Source organism: Leptonychotes weddellii, chromosome 14 (genome assembly GCF_054177405.1).
Source record: "Leptonychotes weddellii isolate Sample4059 chromosome 14, ASM5417740v2, whole genome shotgun sequence".
Classification (NCBI taxonomy): domain Eukaryota; kingdom Metazoa; phylum Chordata; class Mammalia; order Carnivora; family Phocidae; genus Leptonychotes; species Leptonychotes weddellii.
This window is the reverse complement of record NC_138382.1, coordinates 13989015-14004794: the sequence shown is the minus strand read 5'-3', so window position 1 is coordinate 14004794 and position 15780 is coordinate 13989015. Positions and strand designations below refer to the sequence as shown.

The window sequence follows — 15780 nt, the reverse complement described above, 5'->3', positions numbered from 1 at the left end:
ACCACAGTTGGGGATGTGCACATTCTTCTAGAGATAGGTTTCATGATGTCTGCCAGATTCCCCAAGGTGTCTATAAATTACAAATATTAAGAATGGCTGCCACTGTTTGAGAGGCACCATAGAGGCAGAGTAGCTCCATGACTATGGGGGCAGAAGGAGCATTTCTGAAAAGATGAGAACCTGTGGTGGGATACAATATTGTTTGCTGGATACAAATAAAATGATTCCTTTTAGGGAGGGTGGGCTTCATGAGAGAGATTGTGCCTACACGTCGATGGCACCATTGTCCTTACAGTGTTAAAGCGGTTGGGAACTCAAGACACTTGCCCATTCCCAACCCCCCATCCCCAGCACTTGACAGTTTAGGAATCTAAGACTAAGATTAATAGAGTGACTCATCCAAAGCCACGAAGTTCAGGGCTGGGATCAACTAGAGTCCAGTGCTCATTCTCTTTCATGATCCCTCCCCCTTACTTCACAGAGAGAGCATCCTATTAAAATGTTGGCTTACAAGCAAGAGTCCACACAAAAACCCTACATCCACGCATGGTAGCAATGCTTTGTCATCTGGCTCCAGTGAATTCTAACACTTTCTCTTGTTTCCTTTCTACCCCAAATACCTCTGATTGCCACCCTCAGGACACCAGCAGGTAGAAAATGGTGTAAGTAGGAGAATTTACACACTGTGTATCTCATTTGAACCTCAAAACAACTGTACAGATGCAAAAAAAAAAAAAAAGATAATCCTCATTATCCCCATATCAGTACCTTAGTTTTAGGATAGTAGATATGGGGACCAAGGTCTTTGGGAGATCCAAAATGCAGGAAACATCCCCCTCCATTAATTGACCAGATATATTTATGGTATATTCTGCAGAGCAATTATAGAGACAGATGAATATTATTTCCATAACCATCTCTTCTGCCCAATGTATCTGAAAGCATGGAGAAGTTTTGCTCTTGACTGGGAGAAAACTGAAGTGCGGAGAGCAGGTGATTTGTCCTTGCCCACATAAAAAGTAAGAATTTCTATTAAAGAGAACTATCACTCAATAGTGTAAAAATGTCTCTCCTAGTAAGGCGTTCATCTTAACAAAATGTTACCATCATGAAACAGCATATGTAATTCATAGATTTTTTTACAGGAGTTTCTGTATGTGCAAAGTAATATCTGATAGAATTTTCCCCCTTTTTAAAAAATAAAGAACTTTAAGAGCAGTGGGAGGGTTTTAATGATTATAGACTAGGCTTCCTATCGTCTTCAACCAAGAATATGCTCCATTTCCTAGTTGCTTGCCCTCTAAAAAATTCCATTTCTTAAGAAATCCGAGATACTTTAAGATCTAAAATAATGCTGAGTTTCAATCATTAGGAAATTACTTCTTCTCCTTATGAGAATTTTACTCTGGTAAACATCTCTTCTTAGAACTCTTCTTAAAGATCACTATCTTAATTAAGCTGAACAAAGAAATTGATGGCAGGTTGCATGCATTTTGCCCTTGGAAAACTTCACCATTTTGAAGGAACCCCAGGGCAAATCTTGTGTGAAAAGATTAGAATTGAAGGAAAATTTACAAGTAATCAGTCTAATCTTCTACTCTGGGAAGGACTCCGATTTACAACACATCTGACGGAAAACCAAGCCGTATCTATTAGAATACGACCAATGCCAGGGAGCTCACTGCCTCACAATGGTTTACACCTTTGTTCAGCAATTCTTATCATTTTATAGTTCTGATTTTGAATAAAAAATCTCCCTACTCTTAAGGTTGGCCCACATCTGACTTCTGAAGTGACACAAAGTCTCTTCCTTTATCACATGTCAATTCTGAAGACTTGATTCCTTGCTTCAAGCTTCTGTTCTTCATATAAAACACCCTTAGTTTCTTTCCTTGGTCTTTGTATGCTTGGGCTTGAGATCCATCAATATCCTCCTTCCCGAAGAAAGTCATTCTCCTCTCAATCTATTATAATTTACTGATCTCCTTTTTAAAAGGGGCACCTCAACATTTATGCATCTTTGGTAACTTTCCAAAGTTGTTGCTGCTGAGAAATGCCCTTGCTTTATAACTAGTCACTGTGCTTTTTTTCAGTGACATTAGGTCTGTTCTCTGAGGACCTACCTTTGCCAAGGTCTCATCATCTAGGTGATTCTTCTGAATCACATGTTGAAGTGCAAAATAAATTTTTTCCTGAAGCTTCTGGACCTTCCTTGGTTCTATCAGCCAGGCTCGGTCTGACAAAGGAAAAGAATTAGGTAAGAAGGGTAGGGAATGTAAGCTTTCACCTGCATATATAAGTGCTGAGTTTCAGACCCATTTCAATCACTTAGTTTTAGTTTGCTTCTGAAGACATATAGTTATTTACATAAAACACAAATATTTTATAAGAAATACCTGGATGACAGTAATGCTGGATACACACTGACCCCAGGAAAGGAGGATGGAGGGAAGGGCTCAATGGTTCTAATAAACATAGCGTGTTTCATATTATCTGTGACAATTTACATCTCTCTCTTTTTTTTTGGACATATACTTAGATTCTTTCAACGTAGAAGTTAATGACTTGTGAAGAAAATGAATTACATAAGAAAATCTATCACACAGGAATATTTTTGGTATTCAGGATCCCCCTTCCCATAAGCTAAGCTATAATGCAAAGCATAAACATGAATCAATTTCAAAAATTTAATCCTGTGTGCTCTTTTTGTACGTGGAATTTTTAAGTGGTGGATAGGATAATCCCTCCTTTCCTTTCTCCTATCCTACGTTCTTTTCTTTTTTCCTTCCTATATCCCTCTCTTCACCACCCCCTTCCTTCCTTTCTTCCTAGAAGCTTTATACACTATGGTGATAAAATGCAGCCCAGCATCAATGCCTCAGGTTGGCGCTTCCATGAAGAGACATCTAGAGTCTCCAAATGCTGAACAAATACTCATGGAAAAGAACTTGGAAATGGTCCATCTGAACACAGTTCAGGTCAGGTGAGAAACTCAATTCTGTAATCCTAGACAGGGCAAGGACAAGTCTAGCCACCAGTTAAGCAAAACCCTTATGTAAGTGAGCACAAAAGCCTTCAGTGACAATTGTCAATCAGAATAAATTAGGTTTCCCTCCCTCTCTGTTCCCTAAACTATCTGGAGCTGAACAGACAGTGGCTTTTATGACAAGAACTGGGGGAGGGTGGGGTCTGGCATGAATAGAGCCGGCAGAGGCTGGACATCTGTCTTTCCTCTCTTTTTTGAATATGGCACTAGGCCAGGGTGGCAAACGAGGTATTTGGAGCTGCAGAAGCCCCTGAGTGTGGGTCTGCTACCAGGGCTGGAAGATTCTCTGCTAGGTAGACTAAGCCAAATGTCATGCTTCCAAACTCAGCTCAATTTGATGGCTACAGTACGTTCTTTTCAGAAAAAGGCTCACAGTTCAGCTGATTTCTGATCCATAAACAACAGGCTTACCTTAAGTCTGGGGCAGTTATCTTCATGGATTGTTTAGGTTAGATATACCATGTCTTAAGTATTTGCTTCTAGGAATTTATGGACTTAACCATAGACATACCTAACAAGGACAGTACATTTTGCAACACTTTCTTTGAGCAAGCAGGAACCAGAATGGAACCGCTTCCCTCATCACAGACCCACAGGCTTAGAACGAGTCTTCTATTTAACTATTTTCCATGAAAACAGTCAAATGCAATGAGAAAATGGTGGGAGGAAAAGTATCTGGCATGTGGTTTCTATCAGAAATAACTATTTCTTGTCACTTCTCCCATTTATCTTTGTGCTTCCAGGCCTGGGAAATTTTGTAGGGTTCAAAACAAAACAAAAAACAAAAAAGGCCTAGAGGAACAACTTGATTGTAGACAGAGCCCCAGAAAAAACTGTTAGTAATAGCATGCCAAGTGATAATTTCCATTTTTGATAATGTGGTTAAATAAAAAACAGAAGCAAATTTGAAAATCTTCACAAAATTTAAAAATAAATAGTTAAGATAAAGCCTCACTGATAAAGAGTGTAGAGGCTGAGGGGCACCTGGGTGGCTCAGTTGGTTAAGCGTCCGACTCTTGATTTCAGCTCAGGTCATGATCTCAGAGTCTTGAGATCAAGCCCCACGTCAGGCTCTGTGCCCAGCATGGAGTCTGCTTATGATTCTCTCTCTCCCTCTGCTCCTCCCTTTACCCCCTGCTCACTCTCTCTCAAAATAAAATAAAATAAAATAAAATAAAAGTGTAGAGACTGGTATTATTGGTAGATACAGCTGCAATGACATGTCAATGTGTGCAGTCACAGGTAAGATTAATTTCTTCCAGCCTCACGGAAAACTGTGTTAGGATGTAAGAAGAGCTCTCTTCTCTAAGATGAATTTTATAGAAAGAACGAGTCTCTTGGCCATAAAAATTATTAGGAATGTGTTCCAATAGAGAACTGTAAATGACACTGGCAAGCCCTTCACCCAAAATCTAACCGAGCAGACAGCTGAGTGACTCTGAGTTCTCATTCTGGTTGAAGAAGGAGCCAAGTACTTATTAAGATTCTAGATATTTTCGAGCTGCTATATATTTTAAATAGCATTTCAATTGCTATGGTTCTATTTGATCTATAAACATCACACCTTACTTTCTTTGAAAATTTTGGTATTTTATTACATTTTAGATCTAAACATGATCTTTATTTTTTTTTGTCTAAGATTTATTTATTTTAGAGAGAGAGAGAGAGAGAGCGGGGCAGGGAGGGGCAGAGGGAGAGAATTGTAAGCAGACTCTGAGCTGAGCGCAGAGCCCGACGTGGGGCTCAATCTCAGGACCTGGAGATCATGACCTGAACCGAAATCAAGAGTCGGATGCTTAACCAACTGAGCCACCCAGGCGCCCCATGATCTTTAATGAAGTCCAAACCTATTACTTTATAGATGAGGAGACTGAAGCTCGGGAGGGGCGGGGGCAAGTGTTTAAAGTCACAGAGATAAATGATGACAGATCCCCGGATGGGAATGTCGGCTGCTACATCAGAGATTCTTCCTTTGCAGTCTTTAGTTGGAGTCATTTTTCCCTCTGCTGTTCTCACCTCCTTTCAAAGCCCCCAATATTGCTAATTTTGGTGGAAAAGCCAACAAAAGAGGTATTTAAAGAGGAGAGGGTGTACATGTTATTTCCTTTTGTCCTCACACTGGATCTTTCATTTAAATATATTTCTACTAAGTCTCACCTTACTGGACATTTGTTTTTGATGTCCTTTATTCTTAAAATTGAAACAGGACTTTGCTATAACTCAGGCTGCCATCCATCCTCATTAATCTGTTAACGAATACTTTTGCTTATCTGAATCTGGAGTGACCCTTACCACATACCCTTCTCTTGCTTGTGGAGCAAAATGGCTCATATTTTAATTAATTTAAGGCTACTTTCCTTTAAATTGTCCAAAAATATCACAAGCTTGCTAAAGAAAATTTAAATTTCTCCTGAGGACGTAGGCTTGGGTAGGTGTAATCTATGTTAAAGATAGAAAAACTTTTTTTTTTTTTTTTAAAGACAGGACCTCAGACCTCCTTACCTGGAGATATCAGAACAGCAGATGAGAACAAAGCAATCTCCTCCTCAGTCAGCTGCAAGGAACATAAATTCTTTGCAAAGTCAAATGCTTCATTCACCAGGTCATCAGAACCTATAAAAGAAGGCAAATTAAATGAGAATTCTTGAATGGAATGGGGCAATAGTAAGAAAAGCCCCATAATCCAAAGGGCATTCAGGGATTTAAACACTAGGCAAAAATATTTCCAAGTTCCTAATGATTACAGAATGAGGAAATTGGGCAACAATCTTGATCAAGTACTAAAAGTTAACATTACCAATGAGGGGCCAATGGGAATGGTGTGTGCCCACTGTAATATTCAACTGGGAATATATATACTAAATCTAATCTTGTAAGTTTGAAATTAGTTCCAACTAAAAAAAATTAAATAAGTGATCTGGGGATCCTTCAGTAGAGAGACAGCATTCAGAGAAAACTGAAAACATGGTGCATAAGGGGCTAAGGGCCATCAGTCTTAGTGGCCCTGGAACCTGGCAGCATAGAATGCCCAGAGGCCTCAAACTGAGATGTTCAAAGCTTCTTATAGAACGAAGAGGAGGTAGCTTTCAAGTTGGTAACTTCCCTGAAAATCTTACGGAGGGGTAGGCATTCATTTATTTTTACCTTCTCCTGGATGCCTTGTAGGTCAGTTGCTTAGCAATGGTGAATTTTGGCAAAAGAATGCTTCATCCCTACACACTGATCCTCGGTAAATGTTTATTTTATGAGGCTGGAAATATACCCAAGTTGCTTGCCAAGGCTTTTCCTCCTTTCTTGAAAATCGAGCCTTGTAGACGACATGGATGTGTATCAGCTGCAGGAGGGAAACAGTACCAGCCGGACGGACTTGCTTTTTGGCCGCCGTATCAACTGACGGCACAGAAGGTGAAAGGGCATGGCCTTCTGTGGGGTCCGGGGGCCAGGGATGGAGCAAATGGCACTGCTAGTCGTCAAAGCCTTTCCTGGCATTGGCCCATCTATGCTCCCGTTCTTACCTGCACCGCGTACTGATGCCTGGATGTGAATGATACCCAACACTTCCAAAGACTGACTCTGTGTGTGCCCACCCACAGGAATGGTCTGGGGATCCTTTGGGGGCAGGGCGGCACCCACTCTCCCTGTGCTCCCAGAACGTCATCAATTAATGGGAAGAAAGTCACCGCTGTGGGTGAGAAGCAAGTGAAGGAGCTCTTCTTCTCATTAAATATCTTAACTAATGATTGTACATTTACAGAAGACCCTTGAGAGATCACCCATGGACCACCACTGGTCTACCTAATATACTCTGTGAGGCACTAAGCTAGAAGGGAAAATAAAAGCTGATCTTACAATGAATAATCTAGAATGTATCTCAGTTCTTTCAGAACCAGTCTTCATTGATTTCTGAATGAGGTGTGGTTGATCTCAATGGGGTCTGTGGTTCTCTCCCGCCTTTCACACTAGGATAGACAACTGTAAGATCTGAAGGTTTAGGTAAAACACTGGAGGCCCACCTAGTCCAGCCCTTATCAAATGAGATGCTAGTTCACATTCAAGAATCAAAGCATTCCATTTACCAACTTCGATCTGAGTGGAGAAACTGATGGCAGCTAAGAAAATTGTGTCACCATCAAAGGTAAACTCACCTAAGGCCTTGAACATCTGCATTCCTCCATATTTTCCTTCAAACAGAACAGTGTTGTTTAATGGGTTGAAGGCACGGCACATTCTCACTAAAACCACTTCCAAGCAACCTGTGAATAAAAAATTAAAGAAAATATGTATATACATGCAATAATAAAGAAGTTATTATACAAAGGCCACAAGACTTCAAAAAAACAAAACAAAACCTTGAAAACACACACACACACACACACATACACACGCAGACACACAGATGCACCCATTCAGAAATACCTCAAGATTCCTTCCCGAGTAAAAAATAAAGCTCTCTTCGTGCTTGTGTGAGGAATTAAAGATAACATAGACTGTAAAGGTGGCTAAAATGGAGGGCAGCAACTACATGTTTTTTGGGAAGCATACATATTTTTCTTTTTTTGACTAATATTAAAGGTAGTTCCAACTCGTGAATTCACAAGGAGCTTTGAAGCAGGCAAGTCCAGCCTGTTCACTTTTGTAGAAGTTTTGCTCTCGGCCACACGTGCTCCCTGCCTCGGTTTCTACCATAGTCCTTGCATATTTCAGCACAGGATGACTTTACATAGGGACTCCTTCAGGGTGTTTCTGGAGGGCACCACTGACATCTGATGTCCTTGAAATGAAGTTTTCTTGGTTAAATGAGTTTTGGCAAAATGCTGAATATGATCTCACTTCGGAGAGTTATAATCAACATTGACAGGTCAAAGGCTTGGGGAAGCCTCAACATGAAGGAACTTGTTCAACCCTGCTGCTAGCATTTCTCTGACTTCCCTGTTAGCCCAGAGAGGCCAGGACCTTTGTCTGCAGACATACGTAGCTGTGGTTACTTTATTCACTATTATGTCTCCAGGACCTAGAAAAGTTCCTGGCACCTAGTAGGTGCTTACTAAATATCTATTTTATTTTTATTATTTTTTTAAAAGATTTATTTATTTGAGAGAGAGGAAGAGAGTGCATGAGTGGGGGGAGGGGCAGAGGGAGAATCTCAAGCAGACTCCCTGCTGAGTGCGGAGCCCTAGGCGCTGCTCCATCTCACGACCCATGAGACCGTGACCTGAGCTGAAACCGAGAGTCAGATACTTACCCGACTGAGCCACCCAGGTGCCCCTAAATATTTACTGAATTAGTTGCTGCCTTTGTTTTGCCCTCTGAACATTTACTGACGTTCTGAGGAACCACCATATGGGGATTTGACTACGCCCATGGTGTTCGCCAGGGTATCTGTGGTGCCTTTCTTATGTTGCCACTTAATATTTAGGTCTGTGTCTTATTTTCTTTGCTGATTTCTCTTTGCTTTCCCTCCTATGTCACCTAGCAGAGGGGCTCCCACATAGAAGGGGATTTGTACATCTTAATTAAAACCGTGCTTTTCTGACAAAAACAATAACAGGTACCATTTATTGAGTATTTATAAGGTGGAAGGCACTTTCCTTGGCCCCTTACATTCGTTGTTTTATTTGCTCCTCACCGTACCATTTCAGGTGAGTTTTATTAGCTCCCCCTTTTTTTTTAACGGGTGAGTTCCGGGAGGCTTAAGGAGGTTAAGTACCCTGCCCTTCATACTAGAGTCAACATTTTTACAGCAGGCAGAGATGTCAGGAGAGTATATGGTGCGGTGGTTCTCCAGTGGCAATCTATGGACTGGTTGTATCTGAGACTTAGAAATACAGTGACCTGGGTTCCCTTCTAGAAGATTCCGATCCATGGGCTTCGGACGATGCCTACGACTCAGAACCATCAGTAAGCCCCTCCGATGCTGCCAATGCAATTGTAAGTCTGGAATCCATCATTGCTACTCCATCGCTTTATTTTGCAAATGAGGGAACTGCCATCTAGAGAGGTGAGCGCAAGGTCACATATCAAATATGGCAGATTTTTTTTTTTTTTTTCCCCAAAGAGAGTCACAAAAGTATCTTCCATCCCACATGCTTTTCAAGAGCCTTACCACTCCCTCATCAAGAAGGAGGATCCACATCTCCTACCCTAGAGTCCAGGTGGGCCGTCATGCTGCCTTGACTAATAGGGAGGGGTAGAAATAACCCAGCTAAGCCAGGAAAATGCTCTGCACTCTGGCTTTGTTCTCTTGGAGGGCTAGCTTTTGAAACCTAGCAAGCATGCTATGAGAGGCTGTGGAGAGGCTGATGTGCATGGATTGGAGCTGGGCTGCCGCCCAGAGCCTTGGCTGAACTCGGGACTCAACCAGCACACACTGCCAGCCATGTGAGGGGGTCCTGCTGCCCTCAGTCAAGTCGCCTCAGTGACCCCCACATGGAGCAAAAGACAAGCCATCCCTTGCTGAGCCCCACTCACAATGTAGTTTTGGGAGCAAAGTCAGTGATGATTGTCATTAGAACTAGGCTTCGGGGTCATTTGTACCCAGCAACAGATAACTGATAGACCAAGTTCATGTTCGAGTCAAGGTTTGTTTCATCTTTAATCATGTGGTAAAGCAGCGCAGCAACTTCTAACTATTCTACCTGGCCCAAGTTCAAATGGCAGCTTTGCCACATATTGGCTTTGTGATACTGAACGAAGCCCTTCACTTCTCTGAATCTTCCCATTCTCCCATAAGATGGAAATAATACCAATGTCACCAGACTACATGAGATGGCGTGAGCAAACATGAACATATATAAAGTATGTTATGACACACACAAGTCTATATAATCATTACCATGGCCCAGGTCCATGGAGCTTAACAAACACCATGATGGTTCTTATTTTCTATTTTCAAAGGCGGGCGGGGGTCAAGAAAGAAAATTTGTTTCCTGTTTGGGTAATAGCATCTGCGAAGTCACTCACGCACAGACTTTCCTAAGTGACTGTGTGTGAGTCAGAGAGCATGTGTGAGAGAAGCGGAGGGGAAGATTAGAGCTCAGGGAGTTTCTCCGGGTGTATACTGGCTGCAGGCTATCCTCATTAAAGTGATGGGAAATGACCTCAGAGGCAGCGTGCTGCTGGCCTGGATGTTTCCCCCCAACAGAAGGCAAGTAGCGCATTTCAGAGCCAGCTCAGCATTTCAGCCACCTTGACACGCTAATTACCCGCACTGCCTGTCAGGCTGGGTATCTCAACCTCCACAACTAACAGCTCTACTTTCAATAAGCAAAATTGTATTTGACTTCAAAGGGGAACTGAATGAGTATCAGGGCGTTTTTATTACCGAGAGTTTCCTCTGGGAGTTGGCGGACAGTGTGGGTGGTAAAAATGAACCACATATTGGAAGGACGATTTTCCAGAACCAACACTGAGGGAAGGGTTGACCACATCCCGGTCCCCAACAGGCCCCCCCATGAATCCTCTCCTTGCTTACCTGACTTCAGAAGTAGAATTTGATCATTTTGACAGAGCTCCATGAAGCCCGTTATCCGCTTGGCGAACTCTACCACGTACTGGATAGCGTGCGTGATCTGGATCGCGCATTGCTGCCATAGGGCTTCCCTGGACTTCAAGAGAAAAAACACAGAATGTACACGGAGCAAAGAACAACGTGGAGAGTCCATGAAATAGGGTTTCCCTACGGTGCTTACCCAAGGCCAGAATGTACCCAGTTCCTTTAAAAGAGGTAGACGATATTTCCTAACACATTCTTTGGACCTGTTCGAACCTTGATACACTGCAATGGTCATACAATGTACTGAGACTAAAACAATGGAAGCATTGAAATAATATGTAAAGATAGAACTTTATAGTTTCTTTGCTCTTCTCCCCTCCTCTTCCCCTAAACAAGCTCAAGCTCTTAGTCCATTTTGGGAAAATAAACCTCGCACTGAGGAGCAGTAATTTCGTTCCCAGGCTTTGATCCGGTCATGTTCATGGGCACCTAAATGAACACTAAACTTGTAAGATTTTTACATTGTGTTCTTTTTCCAGAACTTACGGAGAGTGCTGTTTGGTATAAAAAGAATTTCATGGGGAAAGACCTCAAATCAAATCACTCTCAAGTAATTTAGAATCTCTGAAATGTATTTTGATCCTTGCATTATTTTCCTTGGAACAGGAAACATCCAAGTGTGTGAATTCTGCTTTTTATTGATCATAACAATAATCATTTTTCTCATTTATGTAAGAGGGGTAAGATTTAATTGTCCCAGTGGAGAAAAATCAATATGTTATAATCATGCATTTATTCATTTACATATTTTTTTTGTCTCATTTATATAAGAGGGGTAAAATTTAATTGTCTCATTTATATAAGAGGGGTAAGATTTAATTGTCCCAGTGGAGAAAAATCAATATGTTATAATCATACATTTATTCATTTACATATTTTTTTTAGATTTTATTTTTAAGTAATCTCTACACCTGACGTGGGACTCAAACTCACAATCCCGAGATCAAGATCATGATCCTGAGATCAAGCATGCTCTACTGAATGACCAAGCCAGGAGACCCGCATATGTTAAGATATAGACACATCTTTGTATTTTGTTTAAAATTTCATTTACTGGTAGATCTTGTAATTGTGGATCTCAATCCCAAAGGAAAGTAATGTGACTATATAACAATAGCAAATTCCTTCTCTTAAAAACTTCTCAAATGGATACAAAGTAATAATAATAATAAATAATAATAATATGAGGTGAGTTATCCTCCTTTTTAACATTTAGGGTAAGAAAAAACATTTAGGATGCTTTATTGCATATCTTTGTAGTGTAAATTTGCAACTATTATTATTGCTACAATTTCTCAATTGTTTCTCTTCCTTGCCTGGCCCCCGGAAGCCATCATGAGAAGTCCTAAAGTCATCTGATGTGGACATAGTCTCCCTGGTCCCTCAAATAGGGCAGTGTTTTTTAATTGGGGCCGTTTTGCCTCCCAGGGAACATTTGGCAATATCTGGAGACACCTGATTGTCACAACTGTGTGAGGGGATTGCTAGTGGCATCTGGTGGGTAGAGACCAGGGATGATGTGCAGGACAGTCCCTGCACAAAGAATTATCCAACCCCAATGTCAGTAATGCTGAGGTTTGAGAAAGCCAGAAATAGAGAAATCCCAGGAAAAACAGTCTCCTATTTTCTCAGAGTACCTTGCTTTGATACGCTTTAATTTCTTCATAGGTGTGGGTCTGCCACGCCAGCTGGTGTAGCTCCTCCATGGTGTACTGACATGTCTCCAGATGGGACTTAATGATGTTCTGTGCAATTCGATCTGTGAGAAGGAATACCAGTTTGAGGGTTTATGAATAAATTCCCGCTCTGCAAATAAACTAGCTGTTAATGTTTACTACAGGAATCCCTTTGGAGACACTCCAATTGTATTAGTGTCTTTAACACTACTATCCACCTATGTATCTCCTAACTATTGTCTTTTTTTCAATTTTCATTTTTTTTTTAAAGATTTTATTTATTTGAGACAGAGAGAGAGAGAGAGAGAGCACGCGCACAGTGGGAGGAAGGACAGAGGGAGAAGCAGACTCCCCATTGAGCAGGGAGCCAGATGTGGGACTTGATCCCAGGACCCTGAGATCATGACCTGAGCTTAAGGCAGATGCTTAACTGACTGAGCCACCCAGTTGCCCCTCAATTTCCAGTCTTTTAATCAAAATTTGCTGCCTTTTTCTCCCCCTTTTGGTCACAAACCTGGGGCTTTACAAGTTGTAAAATGTTCAAATAGTTATTTTTAAAATAAATACAAATGACTATATTTCCTGCTTCTTGGCCTAGAAGACCACTAACACTCTTGACATTTGTACTCCAAAGACTTTAAAATGTTTTGAAAATCACTAGACTCCCACTGTTTATGTTAGAATGGGGGAATTTAAATATAACTCTATTGGCTTATATTTTTAAAGAGAGGATAAAACAATACTCTAAAAAGATAAGTTCTCTACAGAGGAAAGAGAAGAGAGTAGAAGGACAGGGTAGAGGCTAGATGCTCTGATATTATTTTTGTAGATTTGACTTTGGAACCATATAAATATCTTACATGATAAATAATGGGAGAGGGAATATAAATGAGATGGTATTGACTCATGAGGTGATAATTATTGAAGTTGGGTCACAGTGACCATTACATTCTCCTTTCTAATTTTTTATAAGATGAAATTTCTCTTTAAAAAGGTTAAAATGAGAAAATGATTACATTCATAAAAAAGTAGGAACAAACAAAATCAGTCTTTTGGGGCCATTCATCTCAAATGAATTGTATTTGATATTGTATCTTAAATACTGAACATTTTGGGTTTGGAGGTATGGAAGTTGAACAATAGAACCAGACATAACAGATCTCCTTAAGAACCTGCAATGAGTCCCCTAAAGTTAGACAGAGTAGGCAGGAGGTTCCCTCAAAATCCCCTCAGCTATTTGAACATATGAATAGTGTGAGATCTTGGGAACCAAAGTACACAGGGATTCTGTATGGGCGGGATGAGTAGAATGAAGATGACCAAATCTTTTTTCTGTTCTTGGCTCATACAGAAATAGAATTTTTCTAGTGTTTCAGGTTATGCAATTTCAAATGCAATTTCTGTTCTAAATAGCCATATTTCATTCCTACAGGATAACGCCCAAAGTGGTGCTGAGGTACCTTCTTTTTACCTCGCTAAGCTTCTGGTATATGTGGCGTGAAATATATTGAGTTTTGGTGTAGAGAATAGAAACATGTAAGCTTGTGCCTCCAATGAGCTTGCCAAATAAAAAATCTTGTATAGCTCATTGCCTGGTACATTATAAACACTGAATAAATGCTAGCCACAGTGATCATTATTGGGACACTCTATAGGATTTGTCATCAGGGAAGCAATGTGATGTCTCCAACGGACACAAAACAGGGATATTTAATTTTGCAATCAGTGCTACTGAAGGAAGATATTTCAATATTTATTAGAGTTTTTCAATAGAACCATTAAGTGCTAGATGTTGAAGATGCTACAAAATGCTAAATTATGATTATAGTTATGCTCTATTGGATTCAGCATTGAGCTGAATGAATTTCTAGACTCTCACTGCTCATCAAATTCTAAAATCCTTCCTTTAAAAATCCTATATTCAAAATTTTATTGAATATCCTATGTTGTAAAAAAAAAAAGGGCAGGAATTACTTTATACATCATATTAAAATAGATTGGTATGTCATGGTTCATCATTTTTCAATTTCACTTGGGCAGTCTAATTACTTAGAATCTAAAAAAAAAAACATATCTCTTCCTAAGTATATAATGAAAACATAAGATTTCTATGGCTTTCTAGTTTTCAAACCTTTATCTTCTTGGTATAGTCTGTGTTCATCTTCAAAGATATGCTGATTTGTCAGTAAGTTACAGGCTTCAGGGTTTACAAGCAAAACTAGAAGGGCCACTCAAAACTGCATTATGAAAAACACTTCATCTGTCCCTTTATGCCATCTCCTGGGAACTCCTGGCCAAGGTTTAAAAAATCTCTAACAGGGGCGCCTGGGTGGCTCAGTCGTTAAGCGTCTGCCTTCAGCTTGGGTCATGATCTCAGGGTCCTGGGATTGAGCCCCACATCGGGCTCCCTGCTCTGCGGGAGGCCTGCTTCTCCCTCTCCCACTCCCCCTGCTTGTAGTCCCTCTCTTGCTGTGTCTCTCTCTGTCAAATAAATAAAATCTTTAAAAAATAAAAAAAAATAAAAAATCTCTAGCCTTCTGCCACCAAAGCTTGGGGTCCTATAGGGCATAAGGAGAGGTGGGCATAATAAATACACAGACAGGTGAAGCAAAATTGGAAGTAAAATCCACACGCATGCTTTAGGACTCAGCTCAGAGGTCCACTCCCTGAGGAGTTTTCCCTGCTTCTCTGTGACCTCAGGTAGAGGGGTCGGCCGCTGTTACACTCCAGTGTACGTCCGACTGAGCCCTTATTCCGCTCAGACTTGCATTGTGCTTATTTGTGGGGATCCGTTTGTTCCATACCCTTCAAGGTTGTGTGTGTGCTTTTCAAGAACTGGACTGCAGAGCCCAGCATAGTGCCTTCGTATATTCATTCAACAAAAGCTATTATATGCCAGGTTAAGGTACAGACTTTTTTTAAAAACGACATTGTCTTTTTTTAAAGGGTCTTACAGTCTCATATATCATATCAGATATCATATCATGACATACTAAATGCCCTTGAGTTATTGTGGGAGCCCAAAGAAGAACGTATCTAACTCAGTCTGGGGGAGGCAGAAAAAGAACCAGAGAGAAGAAGCCTGTTGGTCTGAGTCTGAGCGGGGGCTCGTCACGTGGCGAAGAGAGAGGCACACCTCAGGTAGAGGGACTGACCTTATAAGGGCACAGACAGACAGCTATTAGGAGCTAGATAATTTCTGCTCTTTATAAGCCTCACCTTTTACAACCAATTTCCCTTTTACTGAGGGAAAGAGTGAGTGACTCTAGAGCCATTTTTATAGAGCCAGCAAATGGTGATTTGAAATCAGGGCTGTCCTTTCTGGCCAGAACTCTGTTGTGCTGGTAGCATAGAGTGTGTGGAGGGATGGGAGAAATGAGACCGGGGATGGAAACTGGCACCAGAGACCCAACAGCTGAGCAAGCCAGGCCGAGGAACATGGGTCTTTTCTCATTAGGCAGCTGGGAACCGGGGGGGGGGGGGCTGTGGAGCTGGAGGGTGACCCG

At 41.0% G+C, this 15780-nt stretch overlaps 1 protein-coding gene across 2 annotated transcripts in view; it reads right to left on the bottom strand.

Moving 5' to 3' along the window:
- The window catches only part of RORB (RAR related orphan receptor B), a 176700-nt gene that overhangs the window by 25232 nt on the left and 135688 nt on the right, over positions 1-15780 (bottom strand). For both annotated transcript variants that reach the window (XM_081802848.1, XM_006731254.3), the window contains exons 5-9: positions 12236-12357; positions 10518-10650; positions 7192-7299; positions 5549-5659; positions 2124-2236 (exon numbers count right to left, since the gene is read on the bottom strand). In XM_081802848.1, coding sequence (XP_081658974.1) covers positions 2124-2236; positions 5549-5659; positions 7192-7299; positions 10518-10650; positions 12236-12357 — 587 coding nt within the window. The remainder of the gene's footprint in view (positions 1-2123; positions 2237-5548; positions 5660-7191; positions 7300-10517; positions 10651-12235; positions 12358-15780) is intronic.